This window comes from Sphaerodactylus townsendi, linkage group LG09 (genome assembly GCF_021028975.2).
Source record: "Sphaerodactylus townsendi isolate TG3544 linkage group LG09, MPM_Stown_v2.3, whole genome shotgun sequence".
Classification (NCBI taxonomy): Eukaryota; Metazoa; Chordata; class Lepidosauria; order Squamata; family Sphaerodactylidae; genus Sphaerodactylus; species Sphaerodactylus townsendi.
Window position 1 is genome coordinate 74563516 of NC_059433.1, and position 20378 is coordinate 74583893.

A 20378-nucleotide genomic window follows, 5' to 3' on the forward strand; every position below is an offset into this window, starting at 1 on the left:
TAGGCTGGCCTGGGCACGATCCTTTACCCGGGAGTAAATTCAGTTGCTGGCAATGGGGCTTGCTTCTGAGTAAACCCTCCTAAGGTTGCAATTCACCCATTCAAAGTGTTGCACGGTTGCTTCACCAAGCTTACTCCCGAGTAACGTGCGCCTCGGAGCCAACTGTTTTTTCTAAACTAAAATCTCAGTATTCAGGTTAAATTGCCGCGTTTGCACTTTGCAATAAATAAGTGGGTTTTGGGTTGCAATTTGGGCACTCGGTCTCGAAAAGGTTCACCATCACTGCTATAGCACATCAGCACCTGGGCAATATTCTCTAACCCTAGAGAAAAACAACGCCAAGCAATCAGTGGCGTAGTGCCAATGGGATGGGGGGCACAACACCCCAGGCAGCGCCGTGGCGGAGGGGTGGCCCGGCCATGGAGGAAGCATTCCGGGGTGGGCACTACCACAGCAGGAGTGCAGGGCGCGCGCATGCCCCGGGCATAGTTCCCCCTCGCTTCACCCCTGCAAACAATGCCTCGGCCACCCAGAATACTAACACCAGCCCCACCATTTCCATTTTCAGTGCTGACTGAACCTCAGATGTTCAGCAAACACCTCGAGACAGAAATGTCTAACCCACTTCAAATAAGATATGTTACTGCTAATCTTCAGGTAAGCAAGGATCATTTGGATGATCCTTTTAACCACAGCTAGCTTAATTAAGCCACAAGTTTCACGTGCTGCCTAAACCACGCCACCAATGCTGCCAAGAATGCCCCAATGGGCCAGCCATCCTATTTTTCATTTTCCAAAATGAAACTCCTGAAGTCCTGAGAAAGCTTCAAGGAGGAAGGAAAGTAAAACAGGATGGGTGAAACGTCAACAGCATGGCTTCACCCACAGAATAAGCACTTTCAATCCACTTCCAATCCACTTCCACAATTGTTTGAAAGTGGATTTTGCTATTCCACACAGTAAAATCCAGCTGCAACGTGGATTGAAAGTGGATTGAAAGTGTACTATTCTGCATGTGCAGAAGGTGCCTTAGCCAAACTTGTCAAACATGGGGCATGCAGGCTGGATCCAGCCCCTTGAAAAGGCTTATCAGGGCCACGAAACAGCTGAGGCAATCATCATCACCACCACCCCGCTCCACTTGCTACTGAGCTGACCTGGTGAGCCCATTGTGGGCTTACCAGCCTATGCACCCACCCACCCCGCTCCTGATTGGGCCTGGCAAGATCACTGTGGGCTCTCTAGTCCAGGCAGGCATCTCCCCCCACTCCAAATCTGACCAGGAAAGCCACCATTATCCCAGTAGTGATCTGGGTTGGCAACCCATCCCCCGTTCAGTGCTGGCCACTTCCCCCAGTGCCATTGTGGGGTGGCAAGCCCACTGTGGGGTCACCAGCCAAAGTAGTTGTGGCGTCCCCCCCCCTCGCCTGGGCCCTTTGGGCGGTGTGTCCTTCCCTCCTCCCACAGTGCCAGCTGGTGCGGGACTCAGTGGGGTAAGTCCGGGCACTGCAGCCGAGCCCGGACAGTAGTGTTCCCCCCCGCAAAAAAAATGCTGATCTAGGCTGTGAGCCTGCTGGGATCCAGCAGGTCCCAAGTCATGAACGAATAGAAGAGTTTGACACACAACCATTTCCTCTTGTGCCTGTTGTCAACCTCCAGATGCAACTGACACCACTCTGCACTAAATGCATACAACTTGTTGATACTTTTACGCTATAATAGCGTAAAAGTACTATAATAGCATAAAACAGAAGACTATAATAGCATAAAACACTCTTTTGTTCTTTTTTTTACCAAGCACCAATATACGGTTTAGCAACTCAGAAGACAGTATCTCAATATATTTAAACAAACAATATTTACAGGGGGGAAAACCTCTTTGGTTGTATATTTTTTCAACAACGCTGTCATAGACCAGTTAGATATCGCTTACAAACTCTGGGCTTCACAATACAAGTTGGAATTGGAAACTCTGCAAGGTGGTGCAGAACATGCACAGAGTACAGGCTGTTGTGGGTTTTCCAGGCCACCGCCTGGCAGTTTTTGCTCTTAACACTTTGCCCGTATCTATGACTGACATCCTCGGAGCCACAAGATGTGCTTCTCTCCGTGGCACACGTACAGAGGACTTTATCCACACACATCTGACAAAGTGAGCTCCGACTTCCAAAAGTTTATGCCAGGATAAATTTTGTCCGCCCTAACCCTGCTCCTGGACTCCCATTTCATGTTTCTCCATGAATCAACACGGCTACCCTCTGGAACATGAAACTGTTCGCAGTTGTATGGCAGGGTGGCTGTGATTGAACCCTTACTGCACAAAATCAGACTGTGGGGTTAAATTTCACCATGGGTTACTGAAGCAGGTACCAGATCCTGAGCGGGAGAAGGCAGAGTTTTAGAGGACTCCTGTTATTAGTTGAGGTTCATTTTAATTAACAGGTACTGGTTATATGCAAAAGTTACTAGGTCACTATAATGTCAGATTTTCTATAATTGCCTAAACTTTTTGGGGGGAGGCATGCCTTTAGAGCAGGAGCCCCATGCCCCATTGGATTCTTTTTAGGAGCTTGAACGTTTATTTACAAGCAGATCCCCCCCCCCCTCCCCTGTCAGCTACGAGCAACTCCATCGGTGCAACTACCAGGAGCAATTCTGACCCTCGCTTTGCTTCTGTTTTTTCCTACCAGAGAACCTGCAGCCCTTTCCTCGCTTCCCAGAGCAGACCGGCCGGTAGATCCCCCACGTCCAGTTGCCCTAGCAGGGCTCCCTGCTCGAGCCACTCACGCCTCCCCCAGCAAACGAGGAGGAGGAGGAGAAAAGGCAGCCTTCATCATCAGTCGGCGCCCGTTCACATGATCCGGATTGCTCTCATGTGATGCGATGCGATGCACCGGGAAGGCTGCGAGCTGCTGTTTTGCTTTGCACCCTGTCGTCCATTTCCGGATCCTCTCTTCGCCCCTTGCAAACTCTCTCCGTCTCTCCTTTCGAGGGAAAGATCTGACAACCATGACAGTAAGTGTACCGTTTCCTTGGGCGGGTGCAAGGGGGAAATCGGTGCAAAGAAGCGGATATAGGGTTGCCTGCCGAGTCCAGGGTTAGCTTAATGCACAGGGGCCCCCATGCTAATCTGTGCATGTTCTGACTTCCTGTCAACAAATAAATAAATGCTGTATACTAAGTTATAAATATGTGCTACTGGGAAATGCACATTTAGCCAATTGTGAATTGTTAAAAATGGAGTTCACAAAATGTTTGCGTTGAATGCATAGTGATTTCATTCTGTGTCATTTCAGTCTGTACGGTTTACCAGTTAAGTAGCATTTATGTGTCGAAAGTTTTGAGTTTTTCAAGACTCTTGTTATGCTGTTCAAAAGATTGTGTTGATTAATCTGTGCTGCATGGCATGTTTTTTTTAACGTTTAAATATGGATGTTGTTGGAAGTACCAAAAATATCTGATAAATTTTCTCTCCAGTGAGTGGTTGTGTAGGTAGAGACCCCAGTTCACTGCTTTGCCTGGGGGCTGTCATGCTGTTAAGATGCACCTGGCAAGTCCTCCTGTGGCCACCTTGCGAGGGATTTGGGGGACAGGGTTGCCAACTCAAGGTTGGGAAATTCCTGGATATTTGGGGGTGGAGCCTGAGGTGGAAATGGGCCTCAATGGGGTACTATTGTTATCCTTATTAAGATTTATTCCCCACCCCTTACTACGGCCTCAGAGCGGGTCACAATAAGAACCAATCCTGAAACCATAAAATATTCTCCACTCTAAAACTCCTACCCCAGCCGCCACCCCCAAAAAGGAACACCTCGGCCCACCTCCCTATCCTAGTATTGATGGCTTGATAACCTTTGGGTCTCTTTGTCCAGGTGGGAGTTAAAACTCAAACCTCAGTGAGAAAAATATGGGCTTATTTTCTGCGCAGAAGAGAATCCAAAGGGGCATGGAGTTCCTGCTCTAAAGGCATGCCTCCTCCCTCCCAAAAAAGTTTAGACAATTCTAGAAAATCTGAACATCATAGTGACCTAGTAACTTTTGTATATAATCAGTATCTGTTAATTAAAATAAATCTCAACTAATAACAGGAGCCCACTAAAACTCTGCCTTCTCCCGCTCAGGATCTGGTACCTGCTTGAATAACCCCATTGACTGGAAAGTAAACAACCATTTTACATAGAAGCTAACCCACCGTAACTGAAACAAGGGCGATAAAGTAAAATAAAGCAGAAGAAAAAGGCTGTCTTCCAAGGCAATGCCCCCAGAAACAATGTTAACATATTGCAGGGTCTCAGGAATGCTGACATTCAGTTGAGGGTTAACTTAAACAGTGAAAAGCAAATTCATTTATTATCTACCCTTGCCTATTTTAATTTGATGTTCTCCATGTCACCCCCTCCCAATGCTATAGAGTCCGCCCTCCAAAGCACCGATTTTCTCCTGATCACATCTGGAGATGAGCTGTGATTCTGGGAATCCCCTGGTCCTACCTGGAAGCTGGCACCCAGACTAGCCACCTTTCTTACGCATCTTGCAAAGAAGGGCTTGTGTTTTTAATAGATTTTCATGACATTAACCAATCATGACTGGCCTAAGGTCACTCAGCAGGCTTCATGTAGAGGAGTGGGGAATCGAACTTGGTTCTCTAGATTGGAGTCTTCTACTCTTTTTTTAATTTAATATTTTTATTGGCTTTTCAGGGAAAAAAACATATAATCACAAAAGACAATTAATAAGAAGCTAGTCATAAGTTCCTCTATTCTTCATTGAGGAAAAGGCAAACTGGATGGATGTGTGAGGGCTTAATTGGCTGGCACATCTTTGTCACCCCATTGGACGCTTAGGTTGGATTCGCTGGATCTGGCTTGGCTAGGGCGGGTGTGTCCCTTTCTACCTCCTCACCGCCTCCATGTGCTGCCCCTCTCCTGAAGCTACGCCGGTGGAAGAGGCCCACCATCCCAGATGCTAGGAAGGAGTGTAAATTGCCGCTCTTCTCGGGTCAAGGGGTATAATGAGCTGCGCCTCCCCTGCTAGAACCTCAAAAGGCACCACATAGAAAGACAAATAAAAACTTAAACAAATTCTATACCCCTCTCTCATATATATATATATATATATATATATATATATATATATATATATATATATATATATATATATATATATATATACATATATATACATATATATATATATATATATATATATATATATATATATATACATATATATATATATATATATATATATATATATATATATATATATATATATATATATATATATATATATGTATATATATATATATATATATATATATATATATATATATACAGCACCATATATATATATATATATTATATATATATATATATATATATAGTCATTTATATTCATTACCACTTTGACTTTCATTGTTTCTCTCCCTCCCCCCCCCCCCCCAATACTTTAGGTCGAGGAGCATTATGCTGCTACATAATTAAAGCACAGTTACATTACTGCAGGGTATACAAACTCTACCTCCCCTCTCTCTCGTTACTTCCTTCACCTAACCCTCCCTATCCCCCCTTGACTTCCCCTACAGATTTCAGAGTCTTCCACTCTTAACCACCCTGCCTTTTGCCGGGACATAAATACAATATGCAAGGGCTGCTGTAGTCAGATAAAGTGATTTATCCAGTAAACCATGTTTAGAACTAATGGGTACCCTAGATATATTTTTCTGACAAGAACTTGATTCAGTTCCATAAAGTGCTTCTTTCCTGTTGTACTTTCAGAATCATTAATAGAGTGCTCAGCAATGCATCTTCCTTCAGATAACTTAAAAGGTGAAAATTCAGACTGAAACCACCCGGTTGAACTCAGTCCGCCATGTTGGATTTCCTGGCTGAAAACAATCACTGTGGGCAGGCGATTTTGAGGATTGTCTCTTGTGGAAACGCGATCATCGCTGAGCTTCTGAGACTGTCAGAGTTCATCCCTGGTGTTTTCAGACTCAAGGACAAGGCTGATCAGCAGAAATATGGTGAAATCATATTTGATTTCAGCTACTTCAAGGTAAGAATTTTGTTTTTCTTAAACGTTGTTTGCACTTGAGGCTGTGTTGGGCCCTCTGATATCTTTCTGTATTCTGCTTTGCGTGGTTTTGGTATATTCATAAATGTGTTTGGGAGTGAGGCTGTTGCTATATAATGATGATGTCTTTTTCTCAGGGGCCTGAAGTATGTGAAGGGAGGTTGGAAGCCAAACCTGAACTCCTCGATTTGGATGATGAATTTCGGGAAAACAACATTGAAATATTGACCAGATTTTATTTGGCTTTCCAGAGTGTCCATAAATACATAGTTGATTTAAACAGGTAAATGACTGTGTACTGATTTTGATTCCTCCCAAACCCCCCCCCCCACACACACACAGACAAATCAGGTATTTTCTGCAAATGTTATTGGAGAGGGATAGCCCAACTAGTTTGAACTTGGAAACCAATCAGGGTAGGTCCTGGTAGTTGGCTGGGAGATCTCCAATGAAGTACAAGGTTGTTATGCCAAGGTAGGCAATGGCAAACCACCTCTGAATGTCTCTTGCCTTGAAAACTCTACAAGGTTGCCATAAATTAGCTGCGACTTGATGGGGAAAACAGGGATCTCACACTTCAGGGGGTAGTAAATATCTTAAATAAACATAAAGGTGGAATTCTATGGTCCTAAGCGTTTTGATAACCAGTACAGTCTGTTCACATCCACAAAACAAGCAGCCCCATCCAAAAGCTGAGCACCCAGCCATGGCGCCCCAGCCACACCTGGCTGCCACCCTTGAAGAGGCTTCCCAGCAGCATAGGGCAGCTTGCAAAGTGCCACCTTTTCAGTGGCTTAAGTCTGAACTGGCAGCTGCTGGCAAATGGCATCGATTGGCTGGTAGGAAGCCTACTAATGTTGGCTCCTCCCTGGTCACACCCCCAGCCCACCCCGCTACACCAGCAGCAGGGGCACAGGGATGCTGGCACCATGGTCAGTGCCACGACCCAACACTGGGGAGGCCCCTGGCAGCCGCACGCGAGCGGTTTCACCCCCTCTGCCAGGCAAGTGTCCCAGGGCAAATCTTCCAGTGCAGCTGCACGTGGCTTCACCAGCAAATTTGCCCCCCCTGCCCCCACTCTTAATCCCCAATAAACTTGTTTGAAGTGCTGGTAGTTAATGACATTGACCATATAAAAACACTCTGTTCAGTGTGAAGCGCAATTTGATGACTTTCCCAAGAATTCTATAAGAATGGTAAACGTTCTTCTCTTATTGATGAAGGGAGTTGTGATTGAGGGAGAACTGTGTTTCAAAGGGCGTTTCCCCACTTGCCACGACCCCTCTATGCCGCACGCTGCTCTCAGCACGCATTTCTGGCGTGCGCCCGGGCTTCCCCACAACCCCGCGTCATCAAAAGGCGCCATTTGGAAGAGCGCCAGGAATGATGCGCGCTGAGGGGGCGCGTCAGCGTCAGCGTCGGGGCGGCTGCGTTGTCGCCGCCCCTGTAGTGAGGAGTGCAGGGGGACCCCACGCTACTTGCCTACAGTAGCGCGGGGCAGAAGGTAAGTGGGAAAACGCCCAAAGACAATCTCAGATGATTGGATCTATAAGAACAGCCTGGTACCCAATGGCCAACTAGTTGTCCCTGCCCCCTCAACCCTCCCACTGTTTGCCAACAATGGGAGTTTCTTTTTAAAGGCATTTATAGACTCTTCTTAACATATATCACACCATCCCCCTTTCATGATGCCAGTCAGTCCCATCACGCTTCAAACTGCCTCTTCCTTAATTTAATTTACTCTACTTTTTGTTTATCTTCACCCCCTTTCCAATATGCTAGATCCTATATTCTGTAATTTTTAGTGTAATAATCGAGATAATGTATTTCTTTCATTCCATTGTATCCGAGGAAATGAGCTATGACTCAAGAAAGCCTGTGTTGGATTAAATGTTGCTAGTCGTTAAAAAAGAAAAACTATCTAATGAATTTGTGACAGAGATAAGTAACATGAAGTTGCCTTATTCTGAGTCATGGTCTATCTGACCTTCGCCTTCTTTCAAATGGACCATGTCCCAGGAGAGGGTGCTTCATGAATCCTGTTCTCCTGAGTGTTAACGCCTTCCTTTTTTCAAATAAAATTATAGCAGCCATTCTGTACAAGTGGCATAATTGCTTTTCCACTCTTTACTCCTCAAGAGCTTAACTTAGATTTGGTATCTGTTTCTTAGGTATCTTGATGATCTCAATGAAGGAATTTACATACAACAGACCTTAGAAACTGTGTTGCTTAATGAAGATGGAAAGCAGCTTTTGGTAAGCCCTGGAGCCTGAGTCCCAGACTCTGTTGATTTCTTGGCCTGACTTCCCCATGAAGGAGGATGAAGCTGGAGGGATGTTGAGATGGTAGGATGGCCTCCATCACTTCAGAGTGCAGTTTCAAGTGGGTGGGTGTCTGCTTCCCCCCACTGTCTTCACATCAGCAACTCCATTCCCTGCCTGTACTAACTACAGGCAGAAGCAGCTGCAAGATCAGCACAAATTGAGGGGGAGGGGTCCTTAAAATACCCTTTTTTCAACCATTGTTGAACTGCTGTCACCCTGGGACCCCTTTTCATTGTAACCTTTGTAATGGACCCTGCTATATAATGCAGCATATTATAGTTCAGCTCACCTAGCTTTGAATGTAAACAAAAGATAACACGCTTTTCCCTTTCTCGTGCCCCAGTGTGAAGCCCTTTATTTGTATGGCGTCATGTTGCTGGTCATCGATCAGAAAATTGAAGGGGAAGTCCGGGAGAGGATGCTGGTTTCCTACTATAGATACAGGTATTCTCCTCCTCCACGTACCGATTCTCAGTGCCTGCTAGGATGCTACTGGATGATAAGCAGCAGGATTTTGGAAAGCAAGGACTGTATAGAGGAGATTGCAGTTCTTTCCAGCTACTATATCAATTATGAATTCTCTATGGCCCTTCCCAAACGGGCGCTGTGCAGGGATGCACTGGCATAAACAATACCAATGCGCGCACACACACACACACACACACCTGGGACTGTTCGCATGGACGGTCCTGGTAGGGCTGCAGGCGGCGGCACGTCTTCAAGATGGGTTGCACCAAGAAGCCGGTGACTGCCTCCCCTGGCTTCCGGCGCGTCGCAGAGGCCAGGGGACACCCCCCACCCCCCGCAGGCTGGAGCAGCGGCTCTGGAGACGCAGGCCAGGGGGGCATGTCCCCTGGCCTCTGCAACGCGCCGGAAGCCAGGAGACGAGGTACGGTGTTCAGGGACGGAGGGGGGGAAATGGCGCCTTCCAGCCGCTTCCGTTTACACGGCAGCATTTGGAAGACGCTGTTTCCAAAAAACCTCACTCAGGGAGCGAGGTTTGGAAGCAGCGTCTTCGCACTGCTTGGGGTTGCAGCAGTGCCGGCCGTGCGAACCCCTCCCCAGGGACGCCGTTTTTAGCGTCCCTAGGGCGCTGTATTCCGCCTGTGTGGAAACAGTCTATATGTGTGTATATATATGTATCTGTGTATATAAGAGCCAGCATGGTGTAGTGGCAGAGAGTGACACACTCTTATCTGGAGAACTGGGTTCAATTCCCGAATTCAGCCCAGGGAAGCTGTTAAAACTTTCTAAGTATTAAAAGGGACCATAACAAGAACAACATTATTGAACCATAAGCAGAATACCAGGGCAAACAGTTTGCACTAAAACTTAGTAGTGGTGGTACCTGGCACCAACAGCTGCATTGAAAACACTGTATTCCAAGTTCTCCCACATGTATGATCTCTGTAGTCCTTACAAAAATCTTGGAAGGTAACCTTTATGCTACAGAAGGACAAAGTGAATCATTTGTTAAGGTCACCAAATCAATTCAGTTGAGCTGAAGAGACTTCCCAGCTCACATTCATAGCCCCTTTACTCCTTACTGCATTAGCTGCAGATAATGTCACGATGCCTGCTATAACAGCGATGACGAACCTTTTTGAGACAGAGTGTCCAAATTGCAACCCAAACCCCACTTAATTATCACAAAGTGCCAACACGGCAATTTAACCTGAATACTGAGGTTTCAGTTTAGAAAAAACTGGTTGGCTCCCTCTTCCTCCGCCCCACCTGCTCGAGCAGGGGCCAGCCTGCTCTAACCTCCAGCAAGCCCCGCACGCACCGCTCTGTGCCTCTGTAGCATCTCTCCCTCCTCTGCCCCCGCCCCCCCCTCCCCCCGCTCAGGCAGCAGCCACCTGGAGCACAGGCACCAGGCCCGCCAGCCGAGTCCTCCTTGCTCACCGGGGTGCGCGCACATCGTGCTCAGTGGCCCAGGCCAGTCTAAATGTGTGTGGGTGTGTGTGTGTGTGTGTGTGAGATTTTCTGTTCCCCACATGACGAACTCTGTGCCCACAGAGAAGGCTCCGAGTGCCACCTCTGGCGCCCGTGTCATAGGTTCGCCATCACTGTTCTATAATCATCACTGGCATTTTATTGGTGTCTCATTCTCTAGTTGGCCAGTTTCTTCTCTCTAAAATGGCTTCCTCTGTTTCTCGTCCAGTGCTGCCCGTTCTGCTGACTCTAACATGGATGACATATGCAAGCTGCTCCGGAGCACCGGCTATTCGAGCCAACCGGGAGCTAGGAGACCTCTAAACTATCCTGAGAGTTACTTCAGTAGGGTGCCCATCAGTGAAACCTTCATCAGCATGGTGATTGGCCGTCTGAGGTCAGATGACATATACAACCAGGTAGGTCTAGACGTACTGTGGAGAGAAGGCACTAAAGATGAGACCTAGCTGGTACCATAAGGGCTGTACTCTTAAGATGGATGGCACCAGATTGCTTGTTGACTCCCTCCTATCTCTACTCCCCTCTTGTTCCAGGTTTCTGCCTATCCGTTACCAGAGCACCGCAGCACAGCTCTTGCGACTCAGGCAGCCATGTTGTACGTCCTGCTGTATTTTGACCCATCCATTCTTCATACACAGCAAGCGAAAATGAGGGAGATAGTAGACAAATATTTTCCAGATAACTGGGTAAGCATTATTGTTCTAATACTGGCCCCGGCAGCCAGTGCAGTATGGTGATTCGGCCCTCCAGATGTTATGGACTACAGTTCCCATCATCCCCTACCAGCATCATGCTGGCAGGGGATGATGGGAACTGTAGTCCATAACATCTGGAGGGCCGCGAGTTTGACACCTGTGGATTAGAGTGTCGGAACTAGGAGACCCAGGTTTAAATCCCTCTCTCTTCCATAGAAACTTGCTGAATGACCCTGGGCCAGTTTCACATAGAATCATAGAGTTGGAAGAGACCCTAAGGGCCATCAAGTCCAACCCCCTGCAATGCAGGAACACGCAATCAAAGCACTCCTGACAGATGGCCACTCTCTTTAAAAACCTCCAAAGGAGGAGACTCCACCACACTCCGAGGTAGTGCATTCCGCTGTCGAACAGCCCTTACTGTCAGGAAGTTTTTCCTGATGTTTAGGTGGAATTTCTTTTCCTTCACCTTGAACCCATTATTCCTGGTCCTAGTTTCTGGAGCCGCAGAAAACAAGCTTGCTCCCTCACCAACATGACATCCCTTCAAATATCTAAACATGGCTATCATGTCACCCTTAACCTTCTCTTCACCAAACTAAACATTCAATCTGAAAATGAGACCCCTGATAACCAAACCCAAGCAAGTGCGGAGGACTTCTAAAAAGATGCTGCAGTCTCATTATCAGGTGTCACTTTTTATATGAACTGTAAAAAAGTAAGCACTTCTGGATTGTAGCTTTTGGTGATCATGTTTGGGCTTTATATTTATAAGAGCTGGAATTACAAACATAACTCATGGGAACAACTTGTATGTGTATATATTTGATGCATTCTAGTTTTTTAAATTGATAAATGTTTTACTGTAATTTACAATGCCAATAAAGGCTTTACTACTACTAATCTGAAAATGAGCGCAAAAACCCCTGTGAAACTACCACAGAAGAAGAGTTTGGATTTAAACCCCCTTTCTCTCCTTTAAGGAAACTCAAAGGGGTTTACAAACTCCTTCCCTTCCTCTTCCCACAACAGACACCTTGTGAGGTAGGTGGGGCTCAGAGGATTCTGACTCGCCCAAGATCATCCAGCAGGCTCATGTGTAGGAGCGAGGAAACAAATCCAGTTCACCAGATCAGAGTCCGCTGCTCATGTTCAGGAGCAGGGAAACAAATCCAGTTCACTGCTGAGGTGGAGGAGTGGGGAACCCAACCTGGTTCTCCAGATTAGAGTCCACCTGCTCTTAACCACTACATCCATGCTGGCTCTCATATGCTTGTAGAAGAACTGCAAGCCTACTTTATTGGGTGCAACCTTAGTTCTGTCCAGTCTAACGTAAGATAGGATGATAGCTAGGATTTTCCTCCACAGACCTTGGGGTGATGTCGTTCATTGGGAATGTTCCTTCTGTTTCTGTCTTCAGGTTATCAGCATTTATATGGGGATCTGTGTGAATCTAGCCGAAGCCTGGGAACCTTACAAAGCTGCGAAAACAGCTCTGAACTACACTTTGGATCTTTCCAATATCAAGGAGCAGGTAGGGAATTTCTGTTTTTAAGATTTCTTCTAAAGACTTGAGCAAAGTAGGATATTTCTGACCTGCCAGCAGTGTCTCTAATGTGGTGCCTACCAATGCCTTTCTAAGTATTAAAAGTGCCTTTCTTGGCACTGACTATATAATTGTTTTTAGAAAGTGGGTGGGCTCTTGCCAAGTAGGGCTTCTGATTTGCCGCTGAAAATCTGGTTGGCTAGGCACTTTAAAATAAAATCACTAGCAGCTGCCACCACATTTCACCCCTCTTTCCCAGTATGTTTTTAATGACCCCCTTTTCCTGTGCACTTGGGTTTCTTCTGTGTTTGTTTCTGCTGCCTCTTGTGGCAACCATTTTGGATTCTCTCTGGCTACTGCGGCAGCCATTTTGTTCCTGCTCAGAATTTTGAATTCTGTCTCGAAAAGGTTGGGGATGCCAGAATTAAAGGTCAGCAGCCATATGTAAATATTTTGGATGGACTATATTTTGTAGCTACAAAGTACAACTGGAAGAATTACAGCTAAAAATGTGAAAAATCCCCAAGAATGTGTGCACTGCTTGAGATATGCTGCTGTGTCATGTTCTCAGACCTCTCAATAAACTAGTCTCAACTGTGAACAAAATCAATTTATTAAACAGAGGATCAAAAGAACAGCACACTGGAAATAATATTGCCAAGTCTGAAAAATAGGCGTGAAAGTCCCCAGTCTAAAATACACCAGCCTCTTCTCCCAGCCTCCCAATTCATAGAATCATAGAGTTGGAAGAGACCCCAAGGACCATCAAGTCCAACTCCCTGCAATGCAGGAACACACAATCAAAGCACTCCTGACAGATGGCCATCCAGCCTCTCTTTAAAAACCTCCAAAGACGGAGACTCCACCACACTTTGAGATAGTGCATTCATTCCTAGCATCAGTTATTCCCAGGCAATGTCCAGCTATGCACCCCCCACAATAGCCACCTGAAGTTCTCATGTGAAGGTCATTCCAACAAGTTCGCAGAGATAAAGAAATGAAATTTAAGCACTCTGAACATAGACAAATCTTTCCCGGATGCCATATCTCCCAGTCCTAGCTGAAACTCCATGACAAGACCAAAGCCTTAGGTCTTGACATGCTGCTTGGAACTACTTAAAACCTCCTATCTGCAGCTTCTCTGTGCAGCCCCCTCCCTCTCTTTTTGCTGATGTGCGGATTATCTTCCTTTCAAAGGCGAGCAGGTACGCCGCTGTCGCCGAGCGCGTGCACACCCAAGTGCGACAGCTTCTGAAGGAAGGCTGCTTGAGAGAGGAGATGGTGCTGGACAACATTCCCAAACTCCTGAACTGCTTGCGGGACTGCAACGTGGCGATCCGGTGGCTGATGCTTCACACGGCAGACTTGGGTAAGTCTGAGAAGTTGTGTGGTGGAGTGGCTGTTCCTCCTTCCTCTTCCCTCCCTGCCCCCGTCGTCTCAGTGCTTTGGAAACCTCTTTTGCTCCACGTTGAAGCTGCCTTCAGGAAGAAGAATTGGTCCTCTGTCTTTTTCTTGGATATGAAAATAGAAGCTTTCTATACAGAGGTGGGATCCAGCAGGTTCTCACAGGTTCCCGAGAGTAGGTTACTAATTATTTGTGTGTGCCGAGAGGGGGTTACTAATTGGTGATTTTGCCATGTGATTTTTGCCTTAGTTATGCCCCTCCTCTCAGCAGTACCACGCAGAACTTGAAGCAGTCTAGCAGGAGGTGCACCAAGGCGCAGGCTGGCAGCTCGCGCCTTGCATGCATTACATTTCCTCGCCTAAGTGATCAAGCTGCTATAGGCTGTGTCCTTGCCACAGCCCCGCCCAGGAATGCCCCTCCCCCGGAATGCCCGGCCCAGCCCCATTGGTGCTATGCCACAGTTTGAAGCCCACCACCATGGAAACCTGTTACTAAAATTGTTGGATCCCACCCCTGCTTCTATATAAAGATTGGATCCTGAAGATCTGTTCTTAGTGGAAGTACTTTCCTTCACTGGGAGAATCTCCCCCACCCCAGAACCCTCTGTTAGAAGAACAGATTTTCTGGGACACCACTTTGTACCTATTCAGAAGCAGTATATCTAATGTTTGGAATGAACAACCAGGGGAAAGTCCATCACTTCCACAAATTGTTTGTGAGTTTCCTAGAGGCACTTGACTAGCCACTCTGGGAAAAAGAGCACTAGCCTTGTCAGACGTTTCTGGAGCAGAAATTCCGCATTCCTTCTCAGTCGAAAGCTTTTCAGGTACATCCTGTGCCTCTTGAAAAATCATTCATTTCTCCCTTCTTTCCCAGCCTGCGATCCAAATAACAAACGGCTTCGCCAAATAAAGGACCAAGTTTTAACCGATTCAAAATATAACCCCAAGATCCTTTTCCAGCTTCTCCTGAACACAGCACAGTTTGAATTCATCCTGAAAGAGGTAACAGAACATTTACCATTATATATATTTTTTACAATATCCGAGTTTTTGGGAGAGAATATTGCACATAACAGAGCTCCCTAGACCAGCATGTGCCTCCATATTTTATACTGCTGCTCGGCAGTTGGCGAAGATCAATCTGTTAAAGACGGTCCTTTTCATTTCTGCCTGTTCTTTAGATGTTTAAGCAGATGCTGTCTGAGAAACAAGAAAAATGGGAGAGTTTCAAAAAGGAAGGGTCGGAACGGATGGCTGAGCTGGCGGACGTTTTTTCAGGAGTTAAGCCTTTAACAAGAGTGGAGAAAAATGGTAAGCTACAGAAGAAATAAGCAAATGTTTACGTTGGAGGTTGGGGTCTCGAACCTTTTTTGAGCCCATGAGCACCTCTGGAATTCTGACGCAGGGCAGCGGGCACAACCCCAAAATGACTGCCACAAAATAAAACCTCAGGAGGCAGTGCCACACAGAGAGGGGAGTCCCGAGCACGAGGGAGAGGAAAGGGTAATTTTCAAAAATACACTGGGAACAAGGAGTGAGAAAATAATACCAACACTGTGGCGGCAGCTGCCGTCAATCAGATGCCCTGCTGGACATAACCCCCCCCCCCACACACACACACACACACACACACTTTCTAGAAACACTTGGCAGGTACCAGGAAAGGTGTCGGTTGGTGCCAGGTTGGGAATCCCTGTTGTATAGTAAGAATATAATACGCAGCTTTATACAGAGTCAGACTGTTGATTTCCTCTGGTATTGAAGACTCATAACTGGCCACAGATTTACAAAGTCTCAAGCAAGTGGCTTACCAAAGCTTACTGGCTGTGGGTCAAACTAGGGCAAGGCCTTCAACATTTCCAAATGTTTTTGCTTTGCAAACCGCAAGTGCTCTAGGGACCCATTCAGATCTATATAGCAACTATATATAGTGGCTTTGGAGAGGGGCTGACCTTTTCCCTTGGGTCAAATTGGCCTAGCAGTGTAGGGGTCAAAGATTCAGGCACCAGATACATATATACTTCCCCTAAATCAGGGGTGTCCAACTCTGGCTCTCCAGGTGTTCACGGACTACAGTTCCCATCAGCCCCTGTCAGCATGGTCAATTGGGCTGATGGGAACTGTAGTCCATGAACATCTGGAGGGCCAGATTTGGACATTCCTGCCCTAACTGGTCAAATAGCTGCTTCATAGAAAAGGTTAAGCTTTTCTTCCCTGTCTCTGGAGGGATATTGAGATCCCATTCAGCTGTTGTTTATGAAGTAAAAAGGCAGATCAGAACTCAGCATTTTCATCTAGTTTCACCCTTTAATGGTAGTTGTCAGAGTTGAACCGGAAGCCTTCCACACATCAAGCATAACCTTGGTCACAGAGCTTATAGCATTAATGGCCAATTTTATGCCGGAAGCTTACATTCGTGTATGAAGAAGAAGAATTTCCAAAGTCTGGGGTTCAAGAGATTAAATAATTCAAGGTTTCTGTGAGCCTAGTAAATACTCACTTATGGAACAGGATGCCGCTGCGTCTCTGCACTGTGTTCTTCAAAATCATCATCTACGTTCAGAAATATATGGTTTGTGAGCTGCGGAGGGGGGTGTTGATATTTTTGTCTGTGGATTTAAAATGCAAGCCGTTAAGAACATTTTCTCCCCACGCTGTCCCATTTGAACAGAGAACCTGCAAGCCTGGTTCAGGGAAATCTCCAAACAGATCATGTCTCTGAATTACGACGATTCCACCGCAGCAGGCAGAAAGACTGTGCAATTGATACAAGCTTTGGAAGAGGTAAGTCAGGGTGGTTCAGTGAAGCTGTATTCGTGACAGTGGGGGGTTTCCTTCCGTAAAACAGCTTGCTTTACCAGATGATGACTGGCATAGTGATATGCCCCTGCTTTCAAGAGAATTATCTGGACCCACCGGTCAGCCATTTATAGGGGAGGGAAATCCTGGCGGTGGGGTGGCTCCTGTTTTGTGTCCAACACTTCCTGGTCTACCATCCAAGTACTGATCCTGCTTTGCTTCTGAGCTCTGTCAGGATCAAGCTACACCTTTCGAAGTAGTTTCTGGTTAATTTAATGCATAGGGGGATAGATGTTTCTGTAATTCACTGTATTTTGCCCAGTGCATCTGATGCAATCTAGCCAGTATACAATTTTTACATTTAGTGCACATTAAAGGAAGTAGCTGTTCCGTGCAGGATAAATTTGACCTGTGACCTGTGAAATAGCCTGTCATAGGGCATGTATATAGAATAAGGGAATTCAAAAGAAAGACACATGCTTTCCCGTGCTGTGGATTTAAATGGCTCGCTATCATTGAGGAATGGTTGTATCCATAAAGAAATCCCTTAGAATTGCTCTTCTCGTTCCTTTTGGGGCTTTCTCTTTCCACACAAGGTCCAAGAATTTCACCAGCTGGAATCCAACCTGCAAGTTTGCCAGTTTCTTGCGGATACTCGCAAGTTTCTTCATCAGATGATCCGGACCATCAACATTAAAGAAGAGGTTTTGATCACCATGCAGATTGTGGGCGATCTTTCCTATGCCTGGCAGCTGATTGACAGGTATTATTCCAGTGGCTTTATGCTTGTTACTTTTTTCATCTGCCTCTACTGTTGAGCAGAGGAAAAGTTGATCCCTTGATCTCCTGCCCTTCAACTGATGTGGTTTATTTCAGGTCCTATTTGAGGGGGAAAGTCCTGCCCAGTCATAGCCGACCTACGGTAACCAGGCCAGAGACAAACAGAGGTGGTTTGCGATTGCCTTCCTCTGTATAGCAACCCTGGACTTCCTTGGTGGTCCCCAATCTAAATACTAACCCAAGGGGTGCCTCCCACCTGTCAGAACTAGGCCCTAAAGGGAAAGCATTACCAAGAAAGAACAGACTCATAGTGACTCCATTCATTCCACCTTGTGGGATTTTTCAAGGCAAGAGATGAGCAAAGAATAACAACAACAACAAGAAGAGTTTGGATTTATACCCCGCCTTTTTCTCCTGTAAGGAGACTAAAGGTGGCTTACAAACTTCTTTTCCCTTCCGCTGCCCACAGCAGATATCTTGTGAGGTAGGTGGGGCTGAGAGAGTTCTGAGAGAACTGTGACTAGCCCAAGGTCACCCCAGCAGGCTTCATGTGTAGGAGCGAGGAAACAAATCCACTTCACCAGATCAGAGTCCGCTGCTCATATGAAGGAGTAGGGAATGAAACCCAGTTCTCCTGATTGGAGTCCACCTGCTCTTAAGAGGTGGTTCACTATTGCCTTCCTCTACGTAGCAGCCCTTGTCTTCCTTTGTGGATTCCTCCCTAAATACTGACCATAGTCAACCCTACTTGATCCTAAGCTGTGAGGAGAAAGGACTATTTATTTATTTTATTTATTTATTGTTCAGTTTTGTATACTGCCCTATCCCCGAAGGGCTCTGGGCGGTATACAACAAAATTAAATCATGATACAACTAAACACAATCAAAACTAAACAATTAAACTTCAATACAAATAAATTACTAAATCCCTCTTAAAAACAGCGGTTAATACAGATTTAAAGTCAAATTCAAAGGTGCCCAGCAAAACCCATTTTAAAAACCCTCCCCAAACGGGAAGACTGCTGGCTCCGTCAATAAAAGATATAAACAGAGGTGAGAACAGAGGGGGCACCATTCAACGGCTGGTTACTCCAAAGGCCCGGTGGAACAACTCAGTCTTACAGGCCCTGCGGAATTCACCAAGGTCCCACAGGGCCCGGACAGCTGGAGGAAGAGTGTTCCACCAGGCCGGGGCCAGGGCCATAAAGGCCCTGGTCCGCGTGGAGGCCAGCCATATCATTGAGTGGCTGGGGACCACCAGCAGATTGGTCTCTGCTGAGCGCAGAGGCCGAGTAGGGACATATGGGGTAATGCGGTCCCAAAGGTACGAAGGTCCCAGGCTAGTCGGAGATACTGAGGCTTCTACGTTCTGAAGTAATAGCTTTCAAATGCTCGTTCTGATTGTGAATCTCTCCTTTCTCCCCTTTCCCCTCGCCCATTTTTCCAGTTTTACGTCTATTATGCAGGAAAGCATAAGGGCCAACCCATCTATGGTAACCAAACTCCGAGCCACATTTTTAAAGGTGAGCGGGAAATACAGACCTTTTCAATGAAATCAAGGTGTGCCAGGTAAGCTTACAGACCACCTGGTTTGTTGCTGTATGGCACTGCGGCCTGTCAACTTGGAACTGCAACAGTCCTTCAGCATAGTTTGCACCAGAGATCTTCAACAGTTAGCTATTGCACTACCAGTAGTTGACCGGCTAAAGCAGAATAGCTCAGGCATCCCCTAGAAGACTCAGGAAAAGACTGAACAGATACCTCCTAGACCAGTGATGGTGAACCTTTTTGAGACCGAGTGCCCAAATTGCAACCCAAAACCCACTTATGTATCGCAAAGTGCCAACATGGCAATTTAACCTGAATACTGGTTGGCTCCGAGGCGTGTGTTACTCAGGAGTAAGCTTGGTGGTAGTCATTAGCTTTACTTTGAAGCAACCATGCAACTCTTCGAACGAGTGAATCACGACCCTAGGAGGGTTTACTCAGAAGCAAGTCCCATTGCCAGCAACTGAGCTTACTCCCATGTAAAGGATCACACTTTAGTTCTTTGTATGAGAATCACTGGGGTTTAACAGCGCTTAACAGGGTTACCTACACTGATTCCCCAAAACTGGGTCTTAGGTTTAATGCTAATAATCAAGCCCAGCAGCCCAGGCCAGCCTAGGTGTGTGTGGGAGGACTTCCACACACATGCCGATGAACTCCTTACTACTAAGGTCCACAGAGAGGGTTCTGAGTGCCACCTCTGGCATCCGTGCCATAGGTTCGCCACCACTCCCCTAGACTATTTTTTAAAAGTTTATTCCATAGGGTTTTCTTCTTTGTTTAATTTCTGGTGCTCTTCCCAGTCCTGTTTCTGGGACAAAGCAGACCTTGATAATACCAAAGCTTAAGAGAAGCTTGAGATACACCTCATTACTCCAAAGTGGCTCTCCTTAAGAAGAGGTTGGAGACCCCCCAAATTAGAAATTTGTACTCTAAATTAGAGTTCTCTATCACAGCCACATCATCAATAGTGTGTGGCAAGATCCTTACCATGTCAAGCTTACTGCATGCACTGCCAGCCACTACATTGTGCCACTTGGGCGTGGCAGGGAGGCTTGCTAGGTGTTTCCAAAACCAAATGGAAACTAAGCAGGTTGTGGTGGGCTTTCCGGGCTGTTGTGCCATGGTCTGGTAGATCTTGTTCCTAACGTTTTGCCTGCATCTTAAGATGCCAGCCACAGATGCAGGCGAAACGTGAGGAACAAGATCTACCAGACCACGGCCACACAGCCCAGAAAGCCCACAAC

At 46.3% G+C, this 20378-nt stretch overlaps 2 protein-coding genes across 4 annotated transcripts in view; one reads left to right on the top strand and one right to left on the bottom strand.

Moving 5' to 3' along the window:
• The window catches only part of NSMCE2 (NSE2 (MMS21) homolog, SMC5-SMC6 complex SUMO ligase), a 295740-nt gene extending 292893 nt beyond the window's left edge, over positions 1-2847 (bottom strand). Inside the window, exon 1 of one of the 2 annotated variants that reach the window (XM_048507511.1) lies at positions 2688-2847. The gene's annotated coding sequence lies outside the window, so the exon portion shown is untranslated. The remainder of the gene's footprint in view (positions 1-2687) is intronic. The other variant, XM_048507510.1, reaches the window with a different exon arrangement.
• The window catches only part of WASHC5 (WASH complex subunit 5), a 34193-nt gene continuing 16632 nt past the window's right edge, over positions 2818-20378 (top strand). The window contains exons 1-14 of one of the 2 annotated variants that reach the window (XM_048507509.1): positions 2818-3015; positions 5778-6057; positions 6213-6358; positions 8247-8331; positions 8744-8844; positions 10565-10754; positions 10890-11042; positions 12472-12585; positions 13795-13966; positions 14879-15006; positions 15186-15315; positions 16676-16788; positions 17400-17566; positions 19031-19106. In XM_048507509.1, coding sequence (XP_048363466.1) covers positions 5872-6057; positions 6213-6358; positions 8247-8331; positions 8744-8844; positions 10565-10754; positions 10890-11042; positions 12472-12585; positions 13795-13966; positions 14879-15006; positions 15186-15315; positions 16676-16788; positions 17400-17566; positions 19031-19106 — 1761 coding nt within the window. In that variant the 5' untranslated portion in view covers positions 2818-3015; positions 5778-5871. The remainder of the gene's footprint in view (positions 3016-5777; positions 6058-6212; positions 6359-8246; positions 8332-8743; positions 8845-10564; positions 10755-10889; positions 11043-12471; positions 12586-13794; positions 13967-14878; positions 15007-15185; positions 15316-16675; positions 16789-17399; positions 17567-19030; positions 19107-20378) is intronic. The other variant, XM_048507508.1, reaches the window with a different exon arrangement.